The following is a 27,466-nucleotide window of genomic DNA, read 5'->3' on the forward strand; positions in this document are numbered from 1 at the left end:
ATACAGACAGCTGGGCTCCAAAGCCAGCCCCGCTGAATCAGACTCTCTGGGGAGGAGTCCAGGAAACTGGATCGTTAAAAATCTCCTCCAGAGTGTGACAATAGCACAGTATAAGATGATGCAATGCGAAGTATCCAGCATACCCTAGAAAGTTCTCTGGCCAAAGACGTTTAACCTGAATCTCCGCAAGCCTTTAGAAGTAACTTTCGGCTATCAGGAAACACGAGGGATAGACGAACAAACCAAATGACACTATGGGGAAGCAACCAGACAAATTCACAAGGCTACAGGCCTGAACTCTCCAAAGTCCAAGTCACTTTTAAAAAGTGTGTGTGTGTGTGTGTGTGTGTGTGTGTGTTGGGGGAAGGAGGGGAGGGATGTTCTAGATTAAAATAAACTTATGAGACAGAACAATCAAATAACTGGAAACTGGTATGAAAATCCTAGCCATGAAGGCATTTTGAGGATAATTGGGGAAATGTGAATCATTAGGAATTATTAATAATTGGGTTAAGTGTGATAATGGTATGTGGTCATAGGGGTCATCCTTACATTTTAAAATACAGAGGTGAAGAGTCATGATGACGATAACTTACTTTGAAATGGTTCGGCAAACCAAACACTGTGTAGGGGGATGGGGGCGGGGCGAGAGGAGAGAAAGGGGAGGGGGGAGCAATTACGGCAAAATGAAAAACACTTGAACTAGGAGGTGTGTACGTGGGTCCTCCTGGAATTATTTTTTCTGCTTTCCTGATTAACAATTTTCATTATAAAACTTAGAAGGAACATAAACTCCAACTAACTCGTGGGGACTTCTGGACACGACGCGCACGGGGCTCGCACCTGGCCTCGCCCGCCCTGAGCACGGAGGGTGGCCGAGTCTCCGGACCCGCCGTGGCCCCTTTGGCAGCAGGTGCACCCGGCGGGGCGGGTGGGCGGGCGGCGCTGCGCCATCGCTGGGCGCTCAGGGCGCCGTCCGCTCCCCGCCTTTCAGGGCGGGTATCTCCACCGCGTTCCCAGGGGCGCCTCCTTGAGCCCGGTCCCCCCACGGCGCTGAGCACGCGCAGGTGGGAAACGGCCCTGCCCGGCACCTGGACTCCTCCCCCCCCCCCCCGCTCTGTTTAGGGAGGCTCCACGCGAGTTCACAGCGGTGGCTGCCCCTCCCCCCGGCCCCATCCCCATCCGCGGGCGAGGCAGCCCGAGCGAGCCTCAACATCTTCCTCCGCGCCCCTCCAAATTCATCAGTCCCGGAGTCCCGCCGCCAATTCCTCTGCAGGGTCGTTGCACTCACTCCCCCTGTCCTTTCTTCTCAAGGGCCCCCTCGCCACAGGCGCCTGAGTTTTGCAAGTATCTACTCAGCACCTATTAGGAGTCGTATTCGGGTCCACCGCAGACCCATGCAGGACCTTTAAATGTTCCAGCACTCAGAGGGGTGGGTCACTGGCTCTCAACCCTGGCTGCACGTCACATGGCCCCGGGGGAGTTTAAAACTACTGATGCTGGGGCCCCATCCCCAGAGAAAAAGATTTAATTGGTCTGGGTGCCCCCTCCTCTCTGTGGTAGCCTCCTTTCCTCCATTATAAGAGGAGGAGGCAAGGGACCTCCCCGGTGGTCCAGTGGTTAAGACTCCACGCTTCCGCTGCAGGGGGCACTGGTTGGATCCCCGGCCGGGGACCAAAAAAAAAAAAAAAAAAGAGGAAGAGGCAAGACGGAGGAGAAACACTGTCCTTGGTCACAGACAAGGCTCAGAACCTGCCAGTGGTCACGGGGGTCGGGCGGGGGCACAGCTGGACCTCCTCATCCCTCTGCCATCCATCCCCAGGGGTCCTACCTCCTCCGGCTCCAGCACTAACCCATCCTTTACCACCACGGTTTTGTCCACGTCCTCTCATGAAGCAGCTCTCCCTCATCAGCTCTCTCCTGGCCTCCCAACAAATCTCCAACTTTATGGGAACGGAAGCAAAACTTTTTTGAGCCGGCAACACATCAGTAAAAAGTGTTTGGGCATGCCCCTCCATTTACATACATTAGGTCTAAATCACACGCCAGCCTGCCACCATGCTCACCTTTTAGGTGCATTGCAAAACACATGCTAACATGCACTGGAAAAAGACAAGATAGAAAGTATATTTCAAAAGAATCATTTCCTCCTACAGCCTAATCTAGTGACCTCCCACCCAAGCCTTCAATCCTGTGTCCTTTTCTTAGCCTTGCAGTGGCGGGGTATATGTTTGTTAAGTGGAAATTCTCTCTGCAGAAATGCAGGACGCCACCAAACACTCTTGGGGTTCAAGGTGCCAAGGCCTTTCTCCTCCTTTCTTCCCCATCTTTCTTGGTTCTTGCCCACAGCTACTTTGTTTTTGTCTAGGATTGCAAGTTCCCCACTCATCTCTCACCGGCAGCGCTTTCTCTGCACACATCCGTGGTGGAGGCCTCCTACCCACCCGCCTCCTCTCGGTCTGTCCTCACTTTCCCCTCCCTCACCTCTGCTCACTGCATATGCCCTTGTCCCACCAGACCAGCTGCATCCCTGCACGAGTGCCGGTGCCACAGGCAATTTCCATGTTTTCAGTCCTGTGTTCCTAGTCACATTTGTTAAAAAAGTATTTCTTCCAGGGGAAATACACTTTGGACAGAAAGGATAAAATCAGTCTCTCTCTCTCTCTTTCACAAACACACACACACACACACACACAGAGCAGACACTTAAAGTAAAAAAAAATTAATTACCAATTTCTCTACTAATAGGATGTGTGTTCAACATGAGGGGCAAAATATCACAGCATATTAGCTCCAGTTAAGGGTCCTTCATGAATCACCTGGGCTAAGAGAAGGCTTGAGTAACACAGACAGGAGAAGGTGCCCACAAAACACAGAGAGATGTAATGGGGACATGCAGAGCTGTAAACGAAATAAAGCGGAAGGCTTTTACAGGTGCATACCCAGTGGTGCATAAGATAATGTGAGTGTATTTATTTGGGTAGAGAGTGGTTAATAAGGTCATGAGGAAATAATTTACTGAACTGTGTAAGGTAGTGAGGGGACCAATTTCCTGGGGCACTCAGAATGGTTATTATTATTACTAATAATAGCTAACATTTATTGAGCCCTGACTAGTGCCAGGAGCCATGTAAAGCACTTAACATAGAACATATATTTTAATTTGCCAAAGAACCCTATGAGGTTATTATTATCCCCATCTGACATGGGTTCAGAGAGGCTAAGCAACTTGTCTGTGGTCACACAGCTAGGATATGGTGGTGCTGAGATGGCCACTAGAGCAATGAGGTGAGACATTAGGACAAGGTCTGTATGGAGCGTGTTGGTGGAAGGCTGAGGGGGAGGGGACTACTCAGGTCTGTCCTGCTACTCAGGCTGCTCTCTGGATTTACAGCCCTATAAACTCAAATGTTGGGGCCCCTGCCTATTGATCTTTCTTCCTTTGAATGTTGTCATGGATCTTCCACACTTGAGGTTTACTTCTCTGTATCTCAGACAAGGCCAGACCCACACTCAAGGCTTCCCCGGGGGGAGGAGACCTCCATCTGAGGGCTGAAGAGGTTTGTGTGTGAGACAGGACACATGAATTCAGGACCTCTTCCAAGAGAGGTCAGGGTAGATGACACACGTTCTAGCACCTTCCAGTTTGCAAAGCATCAACGGCATCTCAGTGAATCCTCACAACAGCCCTGGGAGGTAAATACTGTCTCTTTACAAATGAGGAAACTGAGGCTCAGACAGGGCACCATAAGCCAGTAAGTGGCGGTGGGGTTTGACCCTTGTCTGTCTGACCGCAAATCCTGTACTGTTGCTATTTTGCTCCACTGTGGAGATTCCACCCACTGGTGATAACCAGTTCATTCAAGCAGAACGCATTTATTCAGCACCCACTGTGTGCTCTGTACGGAACTGGGCACAGGGAAGTGTCACATCCTTAACCTGGAGGAGGGTAAAACGGAACGGGCAGGCCACGTGCACAGGAACAGAGGACCAGCCAGCTCACAGACCGTCCTAGTGGAGACGGAAGGAACACACAGAGCGGATGGGTGCGGATAATCCACAAGACCTCAAAGGGCTGTGCTCTGGGGTAGATCTTTATGAGAGAAAAGGAAGAGGAAGGGCACTTCTGAGACAGTGATGTGACTCAAAACACTGAAACCCGAGGAGCAAAGAGGGAGGAGGCCAGGGCTTGAGGTCCCAGCTGATGAGTTTAGATCCCATAGTCAGTGAAGTGGGGACCACCTACGGACCTGAAAGAGGCCCGGGCCCTACACAGGGCCGGCCCCCCTGGAAAGGGGTCCCTCAGAGCTGGAAGGAACGCTGAGGGAAGCTGGCACAAAACAAAGGCCCCCACGAGGCTCCATGGCCCCGATGGGGGAGTTCACTTGGGGTCCCAGGAGCTGAGGGGCTGGGCAACTCGGCCAACTGGGGGAAGGGGTGCTTCCAAGCCTTCACGGAATTCAGATTCTCCTTTGTTCACAGAACAAACACACTGCACCATGTGGAGAGGATAAAAATCGAAAAGCTGACACCTTACCAGACTTAAGCTTTTGCTAACCCAATCAGTAGAGGGAGTCCTGGGAATTCCCTCTTCTTTCCAGGCCAGGAAGATCTCAGCACCCCTTTCTCTCACTCCCTCTGCCAGATCCACTGGCTGCTTCCATTCGGGGGTGCCTTTGCCTCACGACAGCTGGTGGGAGAGCTTCCCCGCTCACCGCACCGCCAGCCCTCAGCCGCCATTTGGGCCCCGTGACCTGTGCTCAGGTGTTGAGGCAGCAGCCGCTCACCTGCCTGGAATGAAGTCCCCCAACCCTCTCTGCTCCAAGAGAAACAGCCTCTGGCATGTGCATCTTAAACCTCCTGGTTCACATCACCAGCTTCAGCCCCTCTCCCAAGGCCCCCACTTCTGACTTCTGTTGTGCGGCCAGACCGGGGAAGGTGCTAGAATAAAGCCCTGGCCAGTACGGAAGGAGGAGGACGGTCAACCCCGTGACCGCTGGGGAAGAATGGAGTCCGCCTCCGGGGTCTGAGAAGGCCGGCTGCCACGTGCGGAAGGAGACTCCAGGTTGCTCATTTCCGAAGTCGGGGAGACGCGCCCCCTCCCCCGCAAATCCGGGTGCCCCTTTATAACCCTCAGGAACCTTTCCATCTTTCACCAGGATAACCAAACTGGGTAAACGCCACCACAGGCGTCCTGCCTGCGAACATTTCCCAGGCTCACACGGGGCCCCCGGCGAGGTGCTGGGGGCGGTGATACCGAGCAATTCCAGGATCTCTCTGCCTTTTCGGCAGCACTGCTGACTCACGGGTGATTTTCTGCTGTGTATTCTCAAAGTCCTGCCTCAGTATCTTGGTCTTTCTGGGTCAGCCACGAAGGTGCTGGCAACAACCCCCAGCCTCTCTCGTTCTCACCGAACGTGCTCTCTGTTATGCGCATGCGCTCTCTGTTATGCGCATGCGTACACGTTAAAACCCAACCCTGCGATGGATTTCCATCTTATTGGGAAGGCTAGAGGATAAATCAGGTTCTCATTAGGGTTAATTATAGGTGAAAAGAGGTAGAGGAGATGCCCAATCCCTGAGTGGTGAGCAGCACCGCCTACTACGGGCCGATCTGGCTGACCTGAGTCCTGGTCCCTTTGCTACCAGCAGTTCATGAGGTGGAAAAATGTAAACATCACCTACTTCAAAGAGACTGGAGGGAGGAGTCATTGAAAGGATGTAGGTAAAGCCCTTATCACAATCCCTGGCACAATAGATGGTAGTTGCTATTGTTATAAGTGCTAACACAGACCAATGCCATCTCCATGCCAGGTACTGTTTCATGTGCTTTACACGTATTAACTCATTTAATCCTCCCAACGACCCTGTGAGGAAGGTACTGTTATCATCACCCTCACTGAGGGAGGGAAATTGAACTGCAGAGATTACGTAGTTTGCTGGAGGTTACCCAGGTAGTTTGGAGCACATCCAGCTGACTCCAGAGCCTTCAGCCTTAACCACAGTGCTCTACCCGCTCTCTGGAAGAAGTTGGTGGAGAGCTTCATTACTCAGCAGGTGGGGACCGAGCACCCACTCATGGGAATACAGAGAAGTGAGTGTGACATGGCCCTTGCCCTGCAGAGGCTCCCAGATTCATAGGGAGACAGATGCCTAAAACGAAAACGATAGGAGACCTAATGCAAGAGATGCATTCTACCGGGGTGATGGGGTTAGGCTTTGTAGAAATACTGTGGGAAGGGTCTGACACTGGCCAGAGAGACCCATGTCCCCAGGGTACAAAGATCAGCTGGGCCTGGTTTCTGCCAGCCTCACAGGAAAGGGGATTCAGCTAAATTGACCAGTTGATTAGCTGATTGCTTCATTCATCCATTCATGCATTCATTCAACTCAAGACCCTCTGGGATGGGTGCTCCGGACTGAACTAGTTCACATAGAATGATTTTTAAAAGTCAGAGGAATCATAGCCCAATTGCTGAGATGAATAAGACCACAAGGACAAACTGACACGTAAAAGGGACAGGAGAATCTCCTAGGTCACATTTTCCAAACAGGTAATAAGTTGTTACTTGAGAGAGTAAATATTTTTGGAAAACAGACTAAACAAATGAACAAGGATCATGCCTGCAGGCCTCTCTGTGTTGCTAATATAAGATGCTAATATGCTAATGAGCACCATAAACACCAAGAGGCTGGAAGTAGCAGGTGGCACCTCCCAAACTTATTTGACCCCAAAAGCCCTCCTCAGCAGGATTATGTGGGACTGGTGCAAGAAACACAGTTTGCAACTTCCTGCTCTGACCCAAAAGGTGTGCAGAAGACCTGGGAGAGAGGGTGGAAGTTAGACTGGGAAGATTCCCAGGAAGGTGACAGCTCTGAATGGGATTTTGAAAAATTCCAGGAAGGTCATGGCCAGATGGAGGAGTGATGGAAAAGAATTTTTTGGTCAGGAAAGGTCCTAAGACCTTTATAATGGAGGCCCAAGGAAGTAGCACTTTGCTCCAGGGCAGGAAGGGAGGATGAGTAAGGACCAAGCAGTGAGGACAGAGATGCCAGTAGGTGATGGCAGCTGCATCTGGTTTCTGATGTGCACTGAGGAGCTCATGGCTTTTCTTTCAGAAGGAGGGAGTCCCAGCGCTTGGATGAAGGCTTGGGGGAAGAAGTCACCTTCTGGTATTCCCTGAAGAGGCACCTGAGGGAATTCCCTGGCAGTCCAGTAGTTAGGACTCCACACTTGGAACTAAGATCCCGCAAGCTGCACAGCACAGCCAAAAAAAAAAAAAGGCATAAAGCGGCACCTGAGAGATATTATTGCTGTAACTTAGGCAGCGTGGCCCATTGGGACAGAAGGGCAGAGAGGGGGCCAGAAGGGAAATGTGCCCTGGCTCTCGTGGGGCTGATGGGATGGGGATTCCTGGGAGGAGTGGCCTTATCTCTGAATATTGGGCAGGGCATTCATACCCAGTGAGGGTACGAAGGGGAATATGGTGGGGTGAAGAGGTGAGCCAGGGAAGTGAAGGCTGGAGCTCCGTTAGCTACTTTTGCCCCTGCCACCAAATGCCCAGTGGTGCCCTCTGGCCCTTGGGCAGAAAGCGTGAGGAGCTGGAGGTCGGGGGATGCCCACCAGACACACCAGACACGGCCATATGTTCTTCCAAATGCACATTTTTTTTTTTTGGCTGCACCGTGCGGCTTGTGGGATCTTAGTTCCCTGATCAGGGATTGAACCCGGGCCCTGGCAGTGAAAGCATTAGAGTCCTAACCACTGGACCACCAGGGAATTCCCCCAAATGCACATTTTTATGTGTTGACATGAACCCCAGGGTCCCAGCCCTGCCTCTGCTTCTCCCAACTCTGGGACCTTAAAGCAGTCCCACCTCTGCCCATGAAGACCACAGACCACATTCTACAGCTGCCAGACTGACAAGAGTGAACTCACTCGAGTTCAAGTGTCAGTGAAAATGCAGAGCAAAGATGAGAGTGCAGATGGGCACAACTTCTTTGGAAAACAGTTTAGCATCAACTTGCAAAGTAGAACTTTCACACGTCCTGCAGCCCCAAAGTTCCACTCCTGGGTAGGTACCCCTCCCCGAGAGCTACTCTCCCTCATGTGCACCTCAAGACACTCGCCCACTGACAGGAGATGGAACAGACAAACATCTTACGATAAAAACCCTAACGAACTTTTTGGCCAACCCAATATATATACATATATATATAAAACTGAATCACTTTGCTGTACACCTGAAACTAACACAACATTGTAAATCAACTATACTTCAATAAAAAATTTTTTAATAAAATAAAATAAACAAAAAATATATATTGTCTAGGCATTCCTAGCTGGGAAAACTATTATTTTAAAATGATGGAATAGTGACTTCCCTGGTGGCGCAGTGGTTAAGAATCTGCCTGCCAATGCAGGGGACACGGGTTCCAGCCCTGGTCCGGGAAGATCCCATGTGGTGCGGAGCCGCTAAGCCTGTGAGCCACAACTACAGAGCCTGTGCTCTGGAGCCCGCAAACCACAACTACTGAGCCCGCGTGCCAAAACTACTGAAGCCCGCGCTCCACAACTACTGAATCCCGTGCGCCTAGAGCCCATGCTTCGCAACAAGAGAAGCCACCGCAGTGAGAAGCCCGTGCACCACAACAAAGAGTAGCCCCTGCTCGCCACAACTAAAGAAAGCCCACATGCAGCAATGAAGACCCAACGCAGCCATAAATAAATAAATAAATAAATAATTTTAAAATAATAAGGTGATGGAATAAATATACAAAATTCAGAATGTGATCATGCCTGGAGGGAGATACGGGGATAGGACGGGGAGGAGCCCACAGATAGATGCAATGACCTTGATCATATTCTGGTTCTTCAGGGGTGTGGTAAGGCCCAGGTTGTTTTTATCTTGTTATTATATCCTGTATTTATGGTATGTTTACTTTCTCATGTGCATCAAGCATCACATTATAAAAAACATTTTGTATCAGTCTGCAATCAAAAATGGTTTTAAGAACAAAAAGCATTACGTGGCCTCTCTGTGCCTCGGCTTCCTCACCTTCCTTCCTATGGCCCAGCAGGCTCTTCTCCCCTAAAGGTTGGAAGTGTACAGTGACTGCCGTCCCTGGGTCAGCCTGTATCCCACCCAGGCCGCCCGGTACCCCAATCAAACTTCCTCACTGTGCTTAGCGGGGCTGAAACGGCCAGTGTCTAGCCATTAACTAGGGCCATATTAAACCTACACAGACCAGTCCTAGGAACCCCCCCCCCAAAAAAATCTCCAACAGCCACAAAGTGTACAGCTTTCCCTGAGTATGGTCTTTCCTGTTTTGGAAGGAATTCAGATCTTCCTATTCCAAAGAAGCCTGGTCTGGGATAGAATATCTTATGACTCTTGATACATTGGAATGACTTCAGAACATCCTTAATTCATTTAATATTTCTTCATCTTTAACTCAGTTCCTGAGTACTATTTCATTTCTTCCTCACAACTGCCCTGAGATTGGAATCTTTGCTCCCATTTTACAGATGAACAAACTGAGGTTCACGTTTTTTTTTTTTTTAACAACCCAAAGTTCCAGAGCTATTAAGTAGCACTTCTGAGATTCACATCAAGGCCGGTTTGACTCCTCTTCCTGGAACACCATGCTGCCTTCCAGCACAGAGGCTAGAAGCTCAGAGCTGGCCTCTCTGGGAAATCACAGAGTGAGGGGAAAACTGTCCCAGAGAATGGGAACCAGCTGAGCCTGGACTCAAGCTTGCCTGGGAAGGAGCCCGGAGCATTAGCCCACCAACCAATACTATTACCAGCTGTGCTCCTGCAATATTCAGGATGACGTGTGGGGCTCACTTGGGATATGAAGAAATACAAAGCAGAATCATGCCCTCAAGGGGCTGACCCTGTAGTTGGGAAGACAAGCCAGATGCACATGAAGAGGTAACTAGTGACGGGGCCCCAGGTCTTCCTAGAAGGGCCTCACAGAGGCAATGGGAATCTAGCTGGGGCTGCAGACCGAGCCTGCGACTGGCAGGTGACTCTCAGTGGTGTCCCTTCATCCTACGACCCATCTTAGAGGATGCAATGTGTGCCCTGCGCTATCCTTGTGATGTGGGCGCAAAGGTGATGGAGACCCGGTCCTGCCTGCGGGGCGCTCACAGTCTAATCAATGAAACGGATACACCCGGAAGGGGCTGAACTGGGGCCGGGTGTGAAAGAAGGCAGCACAGAGAAGGTGGTGCCTGAATTGTGCTTTGAAGAACAAAGGGGAGTTCACAGAAGTCATTCCAAAGAAGGTGGGGCAAACGCAAAGGCCTGGAGATGTGAGGTAGGGTAAGAACAACCCAAATGATAGAGCAACATTGATGGCAAAGAGTGGACACCAGACACTACACTGTCTCTCATGTGTTACCTCATCCTCTACTCCTCATTTTACAGAGAGAAAGCTGAGGCTCAGACAGGTTCAGGTCACCAAGATATTAAAGGCAGAACCATCTAGAGCCCAGGACTGCTGTTGCCCAACGTCCAGGCTCTCACCTGTGCAGGTAAAAGTAGGTCATAGGGTGAGGATGTGCTGGTGGGAGGTGAGTTAGGGTGGAGAGTCAGAAAGGGGCGAGATCATTCCGGGTTTCACAGGCCATGCTAAAGAGGGTGGAACACCACCTGAAACTAACACAACATTGTCAATCAACTATATTTCAATAAAAATTTTGTAAAAAAGAAGTAAAGAAAAAATTTTAATGTAAAAAAGAAAAAAAAAGAGGGTGGAACATCACAGTCAGACCTGCTGGTTGAATGCTCTTCTGTTGGGCCATTTAAAAATGACAAAACTGGGGGCTTCCCTGGTGGCACAGTGGTTAAGAATCTGCCTGACAATGCAGGGGACACGGGTTCAAGCCCTGGTCTGGGAAAATCCCACATGCCGTGGAGCAACAAAGCCCATGCGCCACAACTACTGAGCCCATGTGCCACAACTACTGAAGCCCACACGCCTAGAGCCCATGCTCCGCAACAAGGGAAGCCACTGCAGTGAGAAGCCCATGTATCTCAACGAAGAGTAGCCCCTGCTCGCCACAACTAGAGAAAAGCCTGTGCGCAGCAACGAAGACCCAATGCAGCCAAAATAAATTAAAAAAAAAAAAAAAAAAAAAGACAAAACTGGGACTTCCCTGGTGGTCCAGTGGTAAAGAATCCACCTTCCAATGCAGGGGACGCAGGTTCAATCCCTGGCCGGGGAACTAAGATCCTACATGCCACGGGGCAACTAAGCCTGTGCGCGCCACAACTACTGAACCCGCATGCCTCAAGTAGAGAGCCCACGTGCCGCAAACTACAGAGCCCACACGCTCTGGAGCACGCGTGCCACAACTAGAGAGGAGCCCACTCCGCAGTGAAAGATCCCGCATGCCTCAACGAAGATCCCACATGCCGCAAATAAGACCTGACACGGCCAAAAAAAAAAAAAAAAAACGAAAGAAAGAAAATAAATAAAGTAAATAAGTAAATATTTTTTTAAAAATCAGAAAGGAAAAAAAATGAATATAATCCAGCCTGGATTATATGTCTTTATTAAAGAAAGAAAGAAAGAAGACAAAACTGACCAACTATGAAGGAAAATCCTTTGAGGCCAAGACTGTGTAAGACAAAGTCCCAGTTTACCAAAAGGGACTTGAAGCTAAGAGGTGACCACAGACTGCAAGGGAGCTAGAAATGTTGTTGATGTAGAAGGAAGTCAGCCTACTAAGGTAGGAAGTTGATGCAGAGATGGAGAAAGATGATAAGATGATGCAGAGATGGAGAAAGCAGGGCTTTCTTCCAGCTTCTGTGCTAGTCAGGCCCCGGGGAACCCCGTTTCCTGTCCAAGTCCCCAGGTCTGGCTGGAACACTTACAGGGCCTGGGGTGAGAGTACTAAATGAAGCCTCATCCACCAGGCGCCCAATATTTAAAAATTTCATGTCAGGTTAACAAACTGTTAAATAAAATATCTTTTCTATATATAAAATAGGTAAACAACAGGGACCTACTGTATAGCACAGGGAATTATACTCAATATCTTTTCATAACCTATAATGGAAAAGAATCTGAAAAGAATATATACATATATGTATAACTGAATCACTTTGCTGTATACTTGAAAAGAACACAACACTGTAAATTAATTATACTTCAATAAAAATATATATATATATTCTATCCAACTTGATGAGCTGTACACTTATAATTCATGTACTTTTATTTAGGTATTCTTCAATAATAAGCTAAAAAAAATTCTATCGTCTTATTCACCACCTGGAAGGCTAGGTTCTCCACGGCGTTCTGAGCTAGAAGGTGACATGGAGAGAGCCAGCCCCCAGCTCACAGCCAGCAGCCCCCTCATCCCTGCTTCATCCACACTGGTCACCCCGACTGAACCTCCAGGCTCCATTCACAGGCCCTGCAAACGGCCTCTCCTTTACCACTCTCGTCCCTAGGGGCACACACACCAGCAGCATGGCCTGACCTGATAGGATGAACCCCAGGCAGAGGTCCGCCCAGCCCAGAAGTAGACTCACAGCCACTGAAGCTAGGCTCTTCAGGGTGCCTTGCAGATACTTCTGAGTACCCAGAGCATGGCTGGGGGTGAGGTGTTGTGGGTATGACCCCTTGCGCCCCAGATTCCTTGCCCTGTGGGGAGGGGTGCAGCCTTAGGACACCAGAGTGGAGCCCTCTAAATTGAAGGGCCTGGCAGGACCCCTTTGCCCTGTTCTAACAGCTGTGCTATGAGTCACAGCACTTGCAAAAGGACGTAGAGAAGCTGGAGAGAGATCAGAAGGAGAACAAGATGGTTAAAGGTGTGCAGGAGACTGGGTCATCTGGGAGGGATTGTTCTGGAAAAAAGGAAGACTCAGTGAGCAATGCATCCTGGTCCTTGAGTCAAGCTGAAAATCTACTATGAAGCTCATGACCCCAGGAGACCAAATGAGAGAATCTGGGCTTGGACTAAGTCAGGAAAGACTGCAGTCAGACCTAAGGAGGAACTTCCTGACTGTCGAGATGTGGTGTCATAGGCTGTGAAGCCTGGCGAGCTCAGCTTCAGGCAGTTGGTGTCGTGGTTGGAGCTCTGGGGTTTGCCAGCTGTGGAGCCTTGGACAATGGAGTGGATTCCTCAGGACCTCAGTTTCCTCATCTGTAGAATGGGGATAACAAGAGTATCTGCCTCCCAAGGCTGTTGGGAGGATGAGTTCAAGTGTGTGCTGTGTTCCCTCAGCACACACCATACACAATGAATTATCAGCTGGACGTTAAATCCTGCCTCCCCACTTGCTTCCCAGCTCCTTGCTTGGGCTCTGAGAGTCTCCATTTTCTCACAGATTAAATGGGGATGAAGATGCCAATCTCATGGGGCTCTTTTAGCTTCAAGGACAGTGCCAAGGTCATAGACTCCATCCTTACTGATAGCTGAGGAAGGCTCCAGAGTCTCTCCTGCAGAAGCTTCAGTTAGGATGGAGGACCACCCGGCCTGTGGTTCGGCATTCTCCTTCCTGAAGTCTAGGGGCTGCGGACAGTGGTCTCAGAGGTGCAGAAGCAGAGAGGAGGTGAGAGGCTAAGAGGACACCTTGCTGGCAGATGGGTGAGGCCAGCCTGGCCCCCCTTCGCCAGCCATTCTCTGTCCCTCCTTGAGGCTCCACCCACTGATGGGGGCTTAGCACCTCCCAGGTCAAGCCAGTGCCCCGCTAGGGTTTTGCTAATGGGAAGGACCTGGCTGGCAGCGAGGGATCCTGGTGCTCGTGGTGTGTGATGTTCGTCCGGGCCTCCCTCTTCCTTCCCACCTGTGCCCACAGTGACAGCAGTTCTCACGATGGCTGGGGGGCGGGAGGTGGGAGCAGCCCAGCTGGAGAGACAGGGTAAATGCTACCAGGGCATCCTGTCACCTGCAGAATGGCCTCAATAGCACTGGCTGCCTTCCAGGGCAAAGGAAGGTGGGAGGAACCAGGGGTGAAGGGAGACAGGGAAAGAGGAAAGCACAATCATTGGCCAGAAACAAGAAAGCTTCCCAAGAGGAAAATTATGTATCAGCTTCAAGTTTAGAATGAAGAAGATCATGGAGAAAAGAAAAGATGGTGACTTCCCCAAAGACAAAGCTTCTGTAGACTTGGGGGACACGCTGATGATAAAGAAACAGAAAGAAACTGATCAGAATTCCTGCAGCCCAAAACAATCCAGTCAGGGCCAGCTCTCCGATATAGCAAGATTTTTTTTAAATTTATGTATGCCTTGCCTCTTTCCAGAAGGATTTGAAGTGCCTGAGGCAACAAATTCCAAAGGCAACAAATATTTATTGAGCAACTACTATGTACTTGCCAGGCACAGAGAAGACAGCGGTGTGGAGACAGTGCCTGACCTCAAGGAATTTATAACACAAAACACATGAGATTGAATAACAAACTGAAAATAGAAAATCAGAATTAAGGTGAAGAAGATGACAAATACACCAAGTCAAGGTCAATACAGGTGCAAGGACTGAGCTCACGTTTGACTTAGTTTTCTCACAGTCAGGACATAAAGGGAAACATACTTTAACTGCAAGGAGGAATCATCCTAGCTCCTCAGGGAGAAATCAAGGTGAATATTGAAGTATAAAGGTCAAGTAAAAAATCATCTATATCAGAGATACTAACACAAGAATTGGTTTGGGCAAGAAAGAGGATTCTGTCCTATTGTTTTCTGGTATGTGTGATGGGGGCTGGATGCAAAGGAGCTTAAGGGATTAAGTAGAATGAGGAATCTTACAGCTGGAAGTAATGTGAGGGGTGAGGTCATGACTCTACCTTCTTCCTATTTCACAGGTGAGAAAACGAAGGCCCAGGAAGTAGTGACTTGCCCAAGGCCACCCTCCCTCCACTCCCACCCAGGCAACAAAACAGTCACAGGGCCACTACTGCCAGTTTTGTAGATGTGGAAAGCTTGCCAGTGACTTGCACATGTCCCCAAATAAGAGACCTCCCAGAGGTTCAGAAATAGTATCAACAAACACAAAGCAGCAGCTTTCAACTTGAAGGTCAAATGTAATCTTGACTCAAAGCCATCCTTTGAGGACCAACATAGAATATGAATAAGTAAATTCCTGCCGCATGTAAGAAGTCCACTTTTTTTTTTTTTTTTTTTTTTTTTTTTTTTTGGCCATGCCGGCTTGCAGGATCTTAATTCCCCAACCAGGGCTCGAATCCGGGCCCCCTGCAGTGAAAGTGTGGAGTCCTAACCACTGGACAGCCAGGCAATTCCCAAGAAGTCCACTTTTGAGTCTGAATGGTGGTAGAAGGAAAAAGCTTTGGGCCCAACAGAGCCTGGGTTCAGAGCACAGGCTTCGTGACCTGAGTCCTCGTCTGTAAAATGGGCAGGGTTTTGTTCTAAATCATGATGTGTGTATAGGGACCGGCACATACACACCATTAACAAACATACTGACCCACGCCTGGATAGGGAAACACAAGTCCCACCGAATGGGATTTTTAAGCTAAAGACTCAGACACCTAAGCGTCGTGTGAGCTGTGGGGGAGAAATACGACACTGATAGGACACATTTGCAAATGGAGCTGGGATGGAAAAAATAATCCCAGGGGAACTGAGCCCATGGAGACAAGGTGCACCTCCGCTTCTGGGACGGCAGCCTACTCAGATCAGGGATGCCATCCTCTTGGGTACCCTCTGAACCTAGGGGCTGTTAGCCACGTGGGGCCTGAGCTAAGCAATGGGAATCAGTTTCAGCTGCCTTTCAAAGTCAGTGGAAGCACTGTGCTCCGAGCCCTGAACCCCGGGTCACACCCAGGGACGAGGTTTTAATTCATTCTGCTCCTTCAGTCTGCTCACGACACTGTTGAGATTCACGTGTGCAACTGGCACTCTTCAGAACCTCTTTTGCCCGCTTGCCTTTACAGAGTGTATTACACGCAGCACAGAGCTGTGTTTTTTTTTTTTTGTGTGTGTGTGTGTGTGTTTTTGTTTACTGACCCCCACCATATGCTCGGCACTGGGGGAGGCGGCTGAAAGGTATCTGTAGTCTGGTAGAGGAGCAGAAGATGCCCACAGCCCGTGGGAGAAGGTGGCGGGAATACACGGCATGGCTGGGGGGAGGCGGGGAGGGAAGGGAGTGATGACATATTCCCTGCTTGCAGGGCAGTGGTTTGGGAATCTAGGAGGGCTTCCCAAAGGAAGAGGACTGATCTGGGTCTGGAAAGCAAAATGGAATTTCAGCAGTTGAGCGTGGGGAGGTGAGAGAGGAGGTGGCGTAGTATTTCCATGAACAGGCACAGAGGGATGTTGGGAGGCTCGTGGGGGATTATGAAAGGTACAGCTGATATGGGCAGAGGACAAGCCTAGGGAGCCTCGGTGCCAGACAAGAAGTGGGGAACCATGGGAGGTTTTAGAGCAGGGGAGAGACAGCCTCAGAAAGCCAGGTTAGGAAGATACGTGGTGAGGAGCTGGACGGCATGTAGGAGGCTGGCTCACTCCCGCTGCCACAGCCCCTATTTGCATTCCTAATGGGTCCTGCGAGGAGAGATTGGTTTTCCTCGGTTTTCCTCACTGGCCCAGCTGGCTCTGGCAGATAAGTGGGACTCTGTGCCCAGGGGCAGGGCGCTTGGTCCTGTTGCTCCCATCCCCCTCGCCACCCCCCCCACCCAGAGACACACACACACACACACACACACACACACACACACACACACACACACACACACACACACACACACAAGGTCCTTCCTGTTTTTCCAGCCTAGCTTGAGTGAATGGTTTCCCGGTTTTCTGGTCCCCATCCAGGTGATTAGGATTTCCTGATGGCCACAGACCTCAGAGGAGCCCCTTCCAGCTCCTGGCCCTTTACCCTTACTCCTCCTCACCTCTACTCACATCTCCCATCACTGTGTCCCTGCTTAGAAATCCTACACCTGGCTAAGCCCAGGTCAGGCCTGTGATCTCTGCACTAGTTCGGGTGAACCTGGGCATGCCCTGTGGCCACTTGACCTCCGGCCTCTGCTCCCTCCCCTCGGTGTTCCCCACTGAACCTCAAGACCCCCTCAGGAAGGAGCTGAGAACTCCCCTGTCCAGCTCCCATTCCTTCCTCCTCTGCTAGAAATACCAAATCTCAAGCTCAAAGACTCAGAGAGTCCTGCCAGGTCCATCCTTAGCACCTTTTGACTAGGGGCTGGCTCTTACTCCTCTTTTCTGGTAGGACCAGCAATGATAGAGAGCCTCTCTGGAAAGAACTTGATGTTTCTCAAGGGCTTTCATAAAGATTATTCCTTCTGAAGCGCTTAACAGCCTTATCATGGCCCATTTTGCAGATGAGAAAACCGAGGCCTGGGGAGGTTAGAGACTCATTCATGATCTCACAGCTGTTTGAGTATAAAGTTTTGGGCTCAGTACTCCCCACCCTGCCCTGAGATCACCTCTCAGTGACTGCCTCCCACCCACGCACCAGACACAGATAATCCAAATAGCTGGAAGTCCAAGGCCAGCAGCTTGTTCAACTCCCCTATTTACTGAGTCAAGAACAGTGAAGGGACTTGCCTAATGTCACACTGCAACCAGTGGCAGAGCCGGGTCTCAGGTCTCCTAACTCCCTGCCCAGAAACCTCCCACCACCCCACACTGCCCCCTCTTGTCTCCCAACATACTTCCCCTAGATGTATGGGTGTGCCTGACATTTCTGGAATTCACTCCACACACATAATGAGGCCATTTTGAGAAGGCTCGCCTCAGGGGGAACCAGAGAGCTGTCTAGTGTCCCCATCCTGACCCCTGCCAACTCCTCCCGGCTGTGCACGCTAAATAGACTCCATCGGCCTGGGCTTCCCTACCCCCTGCCCCCGACACACCTTGCTGGCCTCAAGAACTAGAGGCGGAGTTTGGGGGTTTCAAAGCTGTGATGGAGGCTGCATGGGAACTAAGAAACAGTGGAGAGATGTCAGGCTGGTCGCCGCATGGGTCAGTGTTCATGGAGGGAACCCAGACATCACCACGGCCAGTAACCGACAGAACGGGGACTGCTTCTTAGCAGCACAGAAGTGATTTTAGCTTTAGCTGTTGAATTGCGGCGACTCCCTGAGACATTAGTTTAATGTGAGGATAGGAAAGTTTCTCTCCCTCCGATGCGAGGCTGACCCTGCCTGGAGAACCTTCTGGATCTAAGGCGGCCACTGTGCCACGTACCACAGGCTGCCTAACGCCAAAGAACTGGGTTTCAATCTCTGAGCACAGAGCCAGATGCCCAGCCCCCAGCCCACTGAGAACCAAGCAACAGAAAAGGAGTCAACTTGAAGGAAGAACCCTGAAGCAGCTGTAGGATAGGCCACTGGGGGGAAAGTATGGGGTTGCACCCTCAGGAAGATTCTAGAAACCCTCTGCCCGGGTGGGTTAGCTATTCACCTGCCCAGGAGCAGGGAGGAGACCAAGTGATCTTCCTGAGGCAGTCCTGTTTTCCAGCCCCCTCTGCATCCCAGGCTCCCCTGCAGGAGTCCCAGGAGGTGGGACTCCGGCCTCTTCCCTTTTTCTCCACCCCCTTGACCCCCCAGAAGCACTTCCTGCTCCCCGGCCTAGTCTCTCATTGAGGACAGGGAATTCCCTCTCTAGCAACATGAGATCAAGGGACCCTGCTTGGAGTTGGGGCAGCTACAGGGACAAGATCTGGAGGGGGAGGGGGTAGAAGGCGCTCCCCTGCTGCTGCCCCACTCATACCTCCGCCCCCCGAAGAATGTAATTAAGCAGCAGGCCTCTGCCAGGAGCCAAGCTTTCTGCCTTCCGTCTATAAATCACCTTCTGAATCATCTCTCAGCTCCTGGAGGAGTAACTTCTGCTCGGGCTGCTCCAGGCGGCCCCGGTGCCACTCCCCCCCTCCCAACCCCCCTGCCGTGAACCTGCCTCCCCTACCCCTCCCTGGCCTAGCCCAAGGTGGCTCAGCTGGAAATGGCAGTGGCTGCAAGAGTCCAGCAAACTGTAGGATGGGAGGAGGGTTAGGGGAGACTACAGTGCCCTCTCTACCTTCCCCCCTTTCCTGGGCAGGCAAACAGCTGTGCTTAGGTTAGCCTAGCCTAACTTCCTCAGGTTAAGTATAAAGCCACAGGCTCATGGTCACCAGTACCAAGTATAACGGGGCAAGCTGGCTCTGAGGATAAGGAGAAAACAGAGCCAGGTGGGGCCAACCTGGGAGGACTTCTTGGAAGAGGCAAGTTTAGATCCAGGACTTAAAGGAGTCAAAATAGCTTGCACACAGGGGGTCAAAATAATATGTATATAGTACTTCCGGTATGCCAGGCATTATTTAGGGAGCTATACGTGTACTCACTCATTTAATCTTCACAACAACCCTGTGAGGTAGAAACAGTCGCTGTTCTCATTTTACAGATGGGGAAACTGAGGCTCGGAGAGGTGAACTTGCCCTAGGTTTCCCAGCGTGTGAACGTGAATGTAGGCAGCCTGGCTCCAGAGGAACGTGAGTGTTTGGGGAAAATGAGGTTTGGGTGTGCACGCAGGCGGGCTTGGCAGTAGCGGAGCAGCCAGCTTTGGGATGTAGGTCAGATGGGGCTGCAGAGCGAAAGGGCTGGGCTGCCTAAGGCCGACTCTGACTGTCTGAACGGCGAGGGAGGGTTGGGGGAGATAGGCTCCCGGGGTAGCGGCACTGGGGCCACCTGGAGCTCCCTGCTTCACAGCCGTGAATCAGCTCCCTGTCATAGCCCTGTAGACTCCAAGGGGCAGAAGGCATCCCTCAGGCTGCTCAAGAAAAATGAAGCCCAGAGGGAGGACGGGGCTTAAAGCACAGAAAAGGAAAGAGACTCATCCTGGGTCACACAGCCAGTCACTGGTAAACTCCACACCCAGACACAGGTCTCTCCACTCAAGCTCTACCCACTTCCTGGCACACACGTAACATGAATGTGTAGATGTAGCATCAGGATGGCACTAACCTTTCAGGAAGGGGTTAGGCTAACCTCCTCCCCCAACTAGGGATGGGGGTAGAGAATGTCCTTTCCCTCCTTGGTGGCTTTAGAAGGATTCTGTGGCTCACGGCAGGGTGGGCAGAAAAGGCTAGAAGACCAGGTCTTCCTCAACCCCTGGGCTGACCACATTCTGAAGCCAGAAAGGTCTTCGTTTTTCCCACGCTCCCTGGAAGGGTCCGATAGCTACATCCTCCTCTGAGAAGAGTCACCTCTCCTGCCCCAACCCCAAGCTCCTTGTCTCCTGCCCAGACCCAGGAGAGACCTATTCAAAGTCTAGAGAAAACCCCAAGCTCATAGCTCTCTTCCCCCACTTCGTGTCCGTAACACCTTCTCCATCCTACATCTGCCTGAGTACCATTCAGGTTTATTAGCATTAAGTTCTGTAGTGGGAAGGATGGGAGATACCTGCTTGGCTGAGTCTATTCTTTGGGGATTTCCACCTAGGGCCCTCTCTGTCCGCCTCAGTTTCTCCACCTGCACCAGTGATTGAGCAAGCACCCAGATGCCAGAGGGTGTGGGTGCTGGCAGGGCCTGGCCGGGTTTGCCACTGGGAAAGCTGCAGGAGGGGAGGGGAGCGTGCCCACTAAAGGACTTGGCACTGCAGTCCAGCTCCTGCCTCTTTTGACCTCCCCCCAGAGTTCTTCCCACCAGGCAGCTGTCCCAGGCCCTTCCCAGACCAGAGGCCCTCAGGACACCTGGGGTGAGGGAGATGCTCAGGGCCCAGATACTAGCCATCCCTCACCTCATGGCCACAGAGCTGTTGATAAAATGCTCTGAGATTCTGGGAGAATTTTCCCCGACTGCTACCCCTTCCCCCCCCCCATACCTTCCCCCCACATACTAAAGCAGGTTCTTCCAAGAACATAACTCAACTCCAGGCTCCCGGTATTATAATAACATTTGACCTGCGTTTTGTCGTTGTTGCTGTTTGTTTGTTTGTTTTTTGTTTTTGTTTTTTAAGCAAAATGTGGTCCCATCAGAAGAAGACAAACAGATCAGCAACCAATTTTGCTCCCTTTGGACAGCAAGCCCCGCCCACAATGGGAGGGGTGGGGTGGGCAGGAGGGCTGTTAACTCACTTCCAAGAGACCTGGATTAATTTCCCCACCACATCCCCCCAGGGTAAGGCCTGCCCTGGAAGGGAGAGACCACCCGGTTAAAGCCTGGCCATCCGATCTGGTATCTGCCCATCTGTCTGTCTGTCTGTCTGTGGGATCAACAGCCTCCAGCCAGCTCAGCTCCTCGCCAGCCCCAGCCCCAGCCAGCTGTAATTCCTGCCTGTTACAAGTGTTAACACCTGGCCTGGGGCCTTCCTCCCCCGCAGTCTCCAGGTGCCTCCCTGGGCCCAGCCCACTGACCCCCACGGGGTTTGACTGAACATGTTCACAAGCCTCTGAAAGGCGGGTGGAGGTGGGAGTGGGTGGGGGAGGCAGCGGGACATCGGACAGATGGGGAAACCGAGGCAGGGCTTAGGGCAAGTGCTTGAGTGGGGAAATGGCTCCCAGGATGGTGGAGAGAGAACTCAGCTGTTATTGCCCAGCTCACTGCCCTTGACTTCTGCGGAGCACTTTCACCCAAGCTGTGAAGCAGGGGCCGGCTGGTGATTCCTGAGTAAGGAAACAGAGGCCCAGAGGGATGTGTCCCACGGAGGTGGGCTCCCGACCCCCAGCACAGGCCCCTTCCATCAGGGCCTCTGCCTCTGGAATGCAGCAGGCACTAGGCTGGGCCCTAATAAGATCGTTCATTTTTCCCCCAGGAAGGAGAAGAAAGACAAGTTCCTCTACCAGGCGCTAACTGGGACTGACAAGAAGAATTAGAGAAATCAGTGCTGCTGCCACGGCTCCCAGCTCCGCCACTACCTGGCTGCGAGGCCCTGGAACACATCTCTTCCTTCCATGAGCCTCTGTCTGAGGCCCCTTGTAGCTCAGGCTTCTGGTCTACCTTCTCTCAGGGCTGGGGCCTGAGCAGCGCAGAACGTTTGGGATGGGGGTGCCTTCCCTGAGGGGTGACACGGGCAGAAATCCCAGCTGAACTATTTCCCCCTAAAGTCTCTCCTAGGGAATGTGTGAGCTGGGAGGGCCAAAGAGGGCAGGCCATGATGGGCTAAAGAACTGGAATCTGGCTGCCCTGGGGGCAGAGTAGGAATAGGAATCTGAGGCCCGTCTACTCTACTGTCCCTGTCCCAGCCCTGGCCCCCTGCCCCGGGCCCTGAGAACATGACACCCACCACCCTAGCTCCAAGACCAAAGACAGACGGTGTAAGAGGGGAGGGCTGGTGACCATAGTCCTCAGACAGACAGGATGAGCTTGTGCCAAAGAAGGCTCTGCGCTGCCCCCCTTCCCCATGCTGCCCAGCCCCGGATCCCAGGTCACTGTGGCCCTTGCAGCTTCCTCATTAGACCCTTGTATGTGTCTGCCGGACTGTCCCTCCGGGACCATGGATGCCCACCAAGCACCCAAGTTTGGGATGTCATTCACACTTACAGGTCATATGTCTGCAAACATATCCATAGCCATGGGCCCAGCCATGGTCACTAGCACTTGAGGACAGGGTCACAGGCAAACTCAGACATAGCCCTCGCCACACTCATACTCACAATCAGGTCATGGCCATGAGCACTGATATCCATGCACAAAGACATCTGTGGAGCTTTCCCCTTATACAATCATGAAGACACGTGCACGCATGCACACTCGCGCGTGCGTGCAGACGCGCACACACACACACCACTCACTTGCCTGGTCATGAACATAGTCATGCGGTGTCATAAGCAGACACAGGTGCTGACCTTTACATGGGCATAGATACTTCTAGACTTTCTGTGTCTCACACACATACACACACACTCACATAGAATCAGCCACTTGCTGACACTTGTGTGCAGATACACAGCACACCCTGTCACGGGCCATGGAACCCTCAGGCACATCTCATACAAGTTCACGTCCACAGTCATCCAGTTGCAGGCACAGACACTGCTTCACACAGAGGCACACTAGTGTACAGATGACACTCCTTAGGGTCATAGACATAAACACACACACACACACACACACACACACACACACACACTGCTCAGACAAAGCAGCAATCCTGTCCCCGCCAACCCCAAACAAGCCATGTGTCCAGCGTTATGTTAGGGCCAATGTCCTGGCTTTCCAGGTTTTCCCAACATCTTCCTATTGGGTGGTCCCTATCGGGATGCTCCCCAATACACCATTACACAGCAGACCCCCCAGCCACCAGCATTGACCCAGGAAGTGCCCTTGTCCAGTTCATAGGATAGGGGAAGCTGGTCTTCCCCCCTTGGTTCCTGCAGCCTATGGGGCTCCAAGCCCTCTGTTCCCACCCTCCCGGCCCACCCCCAAGGTCCCTGTGAAAGAAGAGAACAGCATGGCCTTGGGCAGGGGATGGGAAGAGGGTCGGGAAGGGCCAGTGGGGCAGGACTGGTTTCTGCAGCAGCCTTCCTCACAACTGCCAAAGCCCCCAACCTGGCATCCCAGGCTGCCCCGGCCACCCTGGGGACTTCTTTATGTACAGGAGGGCTCAGGCCAGCCCATCGCCACGGGAAGGAAGGGCTGGGCAGAAGAAAGACTTCCCCTTGGATGTCTGTCCTGGGAGCAACTCTCAGTACCCTCTAAATGGAGACCCTTGGCCATGCCCTGCTCTTACTCCCATCCTGACCCCCCAAACACCCAGATACAAATGCTGCCACCCCCCAAACAGCTGCAGGCAGACTCGGGGTGTGGCCCCAAATCTCCTTGCTCTGCTCCCCCTATCCCAAGCTGGGCAAAGGGTGGTTAAGGGAAGGGGGGACACGCAGGGGGCACTCCTCTCTGACTTTCATTCTGGGGCCACAGTCCCTCTGCTAACTCACAGATCCCCAATTCTTCCTCCTCACCTTCCACCCCACCACCCCCTGGCCGAGGCTCTCCTACATCCAGGAGGGGAAGATTCTTTAATTAAAGTTTTCCGGAATGCAGGGGGCTGGAGACTGAGGAGAGGCGGGGTGTAATTTAGAGAACTGGTTTCAGTGTGTCTTTCCCCTCTGGCCTCTGGGACCTGCTGGGTGTCGATGAGGCCGCTTGGAAAACAAGGGGACTCCCTGGAACTGGGGCTCCCAAAGGGCTGTTTATTCCACGGCCAGTTCCCCCATACACGCACAACCCCCCACCCGCCCCCCGCCAAAACACCGCGCCTGGTTTCCCAGCCTTATTTACTAAAAATGTCTTTTGTATCCGCATTTCTCGGGGACGGGATCCTCCTCTCCCTCTCTCCCTTTCTCCTCGGTCCTCGGGTTTTTCCAAAAGGAACGAATTTGACATGGAGAATTGGGTTTTTGGTCAAAGAACAAACCCACCCCCTCCCAAACAACTACATTTTCAAGAAGCCCCGCTTTTGCCAGGATGGACAAGCAAGAAATGAATTAAATCTGAATTCAATGGCATCTCGGATCAGCAAATACCATATTCACTTCTGAGGCTCCAGATTAATCTAGAGCAGAGTGGGGAGAATCTGATGAATCCACCCCCCACTACCCTGCCCCGGGGGATCCCTGAAGCGATGGGGTCTAAAATATGAAGGCACAGGGGGGTTATTGTGGGGAAATCTCCTGATGGAGGCACCGAAGGAGGTGAGGGTGGCAATGAAGGAACAGGATGATTTTGCCCATGAAGACCCCAAAATGGAGAAGAGGAGTGGCTGGGCCCCAGGGACATCGCTGGATTTCCAGAAAGCCAACTGCAAGCAAATGGAGGGTCTTCGGGGCCCCCAGAGTGGGACGGGTGGAGGGTTAGGATCTAAGAATAAGAGACCTTCTGAGACGGGGAACGTCCTCCAGCCTCTGCAGCGAGTAGCAGGGAAAATGGTGATTATCAGAGAAGCCAGGAGTTGGATTCTGAAGGCGACACCAGCAGAAAATCCAGGGAGGTGGGCGAGTCGGGGTGCTGGAGGGAGGTAAGAAGAAAGGAGCCCCAGCCCTGCCGCAGCCCACCCCCAGCTAGCGCCCCCCACCTCCCTGGGGCTCCGCGGAGAAATCTGGCCGCGGGCAGATAAGAGGCGAGTCTTACCACCAAATTGGGTAGCCGGCGAGGACCCTGGTGCCACAGAGCAGGAGGCCGAGGAGCAGCCCGAGCAGGTGGGGCTCCATTAGAAGCGGCGCCGAGGAGGAAGTTTGCCCGCGACCATGAAGAGGGGGAGCGACGCCCCCAATAGTTGGAACAAAGTCCACTTGAGATTGGAAATGACTTTCGGGCTTGTCAGAAGCGCACCTCCACCCGCAGCTGCCCCCCCTCCCGAGCCCAGCGCGAGCAGCCGGGTTTGAGGATGTAGCGAGCAGCCAATCAGCGCCCGCGGCCTAAGGTAAGAGATGAGTCTCTAGTTCAGCCTGTCAATCACGCGCCCCTCCCGCCCGGCCCACGAGTCGGGCTCCGGGAAGGGCATCGCCCAGAAACTGGGGCAAAGCCCGCGCCCCGGACCACAGTGGGAACTTGGGGGGACACGGCAAGTCGGACCCTCTGCTGGCGCGGGACCGCCTCGGCCCACCGCCAAGCCAGGTTTAGGGAGCCGGGCCGTGACTGGGGCGTTCACGTGGTGCCAGGTTGGCGTGGGTATTGATGGGTGGCTCCTTTTCTCTCGGGAGACCGTGACCTCTTGGGACTTGGGCTATGAGGAATCGAGAGTGAAAGCACAGGGATGTTTCCAGAAGCTTCGCTCGGGCAGGACAGGATCCGAGGGTCTCGGAGGGGGTTGGAAAATGCAACCCCCTCCCAGCCTCCCGAGCCCGCGAGCGGGCCGGCACTCGACCCAGCCGCGGGAGGTCGCTTCCCGGGTATCCGAGAGGCGCGCGGAAGGGTCCGCAGGAGGCTCGAAGGTCTGGCTGCGGGCGGCGCCGGGGGACAGAGCCGAGTGTCATTTGAGTCTTTTGTCAGGGATCAGATCGGTATCGGGACCTCCTGCTGCCTTTGCATTTCCTGCAACTGACACCAGCGGCCAGTTGCATTTCCTGCGCGGGGAGCCGGGTCACTTTCTCCTCCTAGAGGGGTTCAGGCCCGGCCTCAAGCTCAGGTCAGAAGGACGACCCGCGGTCCCATTTGGATCTTGTGGATGAACAGTTTGGGGCGCGTGAAACGCAGTAGCCCCAATAGGGAGCAGCTGGGGTCCTCGGAGGACCTCCTTGCCATCGAGACCCCCTTCCCTGCCCAACTCTCCTGCCTGAGGCCCTGGGCTCCAACCTGGGGTTTGGTGATAACGTCCCCCTTTCCTGTGTGGACACCAAATGTATCCAAATACCCCACCCCTCGCCATAGGAAAAAAGTCCTTCCAGGGCCTCCGTGGATTCTTTCTCTCTTCTCCCTCTCCAGGGTCAAGGAATTAGGTCTGCCTTAAGTGGTGCTGAGACTGAAGCCAGATTTGGGGGGCCTTGACCCCTGTCACCTGGGCACCTGCCCCCCCAACCCTGCTCCCAGGCCACTCAAGGCCCCAGAGGCACCCCAGGCGAGGATGGGTGCTGGAGCATCATCCCTGGGCCTGGGGCAAAGAAAGCAAGGGCAGTAAGAGGGATTGAGGGCAGTGACTCCCAGCACTGTGGCAGAAGGGGCAGCAAATGAGCTGACCCCCAGCGCTGCGAGGGCTGGAGTGGCAGGCCTCTTGCCAGATGGGGGCATGGCTGGAGGAAGTCCACGCCAGGGCCAGACATTCCTAGCCTTTGACCTGGGCCACCCATGCCCATAGCTTGAACCCACTGCCCCTGCCCATCCCGAGAGCCCTCTCCGCACAAGGCTGTGATGGGCGCGGGGAGCTTGGAAAACTGGCCCGGGGGCATCAAGGGTCGGGAGAGCCGCCTGGGCTTGTCACAGCTTCTGCCGCGTTCCTAGCCCGGTGTTCGACTGGAGGGGGGGTGGGGGGGAGATGAAAGAGAGGGGGGGAGGGAAGGGGAGAAAAGGGAGAGACAGAGTAGTGAAAAAAGAGAGAGAGCACCAGCGAGGGCCTGAGAGAGAAAGAGAGAGAGAGAGGAGAGGGAGGGGAGACTAGCAGAGGGAGCCCAAGGAGAAAGAAGGGGAAGGAAAGGGGAGGGAGAGGCAAGAATGGGGAAGATGAACAAGGCGAGAGAAAACCCAACCTGCCCTGGACAGTGGACTGGTGGAGGCTGCAGAGATGGGGACTTCAGAGATGGCCCGTGGCGGGCTGATTCTGGTGTGCCGTATTTCTGATTCACCTGGAAAGGGGGTTGCGGAGGATTTGCCATTTTCCCTGACTGCGGAGCCTCAGGGCCCCGACTCTAGGGGTAGAGAGCCCTCCACACACACCCTAAGTCCTACCCGGAGCTCTGTCCTCCCCAACGGGGGCTCTCAGCTGGTTTCTGATCAGACGTGCCCCTGGAACTCCAATCCTGCCTGTCAGTTGGGGGACTCTGGAGCCCCACAATCATCTTTCTGAGAGCTGAGGAGGGGCTACCCTTCCCTGGCCACCAAAACACCACTGTAGATTCAGGTTG

At 52.8% G+C, this 27,466-nt stretch overlaps 1 protein-coding gene across 1 annotated transcript in view; it reads right to left on the reverse strand.

Moving 5' to 3' along the window:
• WNT3 (Wnt family member 3) overlaps nucleotides 1-25,120 on the reverse strand; it is a 47,522-nt gene extending 22,402 nt beyond the window's left edge. The window contains exon 1 of the mRNA XM_036837133.1: nucleotides 25,041-25,120. Coding sequence (XP_036693028.1) covers nucleotides 25,041-25,120 — 80 coding nt within the window. The remainder of the gene's footprint in view (nucleotides 1-25,040) is intronic.
• Nucleotides 25,121-27,466: the final 2,346 nt, after the last annotated feature.

This window comes from Balaenoptera musculus, chromosome 20, assembly GCF_009873245.2.
Source record: "Balaenoptera musculus isolate JJ_BM4_2016_0621 chromosome 20, mBalMus1.pri.v3, whole genome shotgun sequence".
NCBI lineage: Eukaryota > Metazoa > Chordata > Mammalia > Artiodactyla > Balaenopteridae > Balaenoptera > Balaenoptera musculus.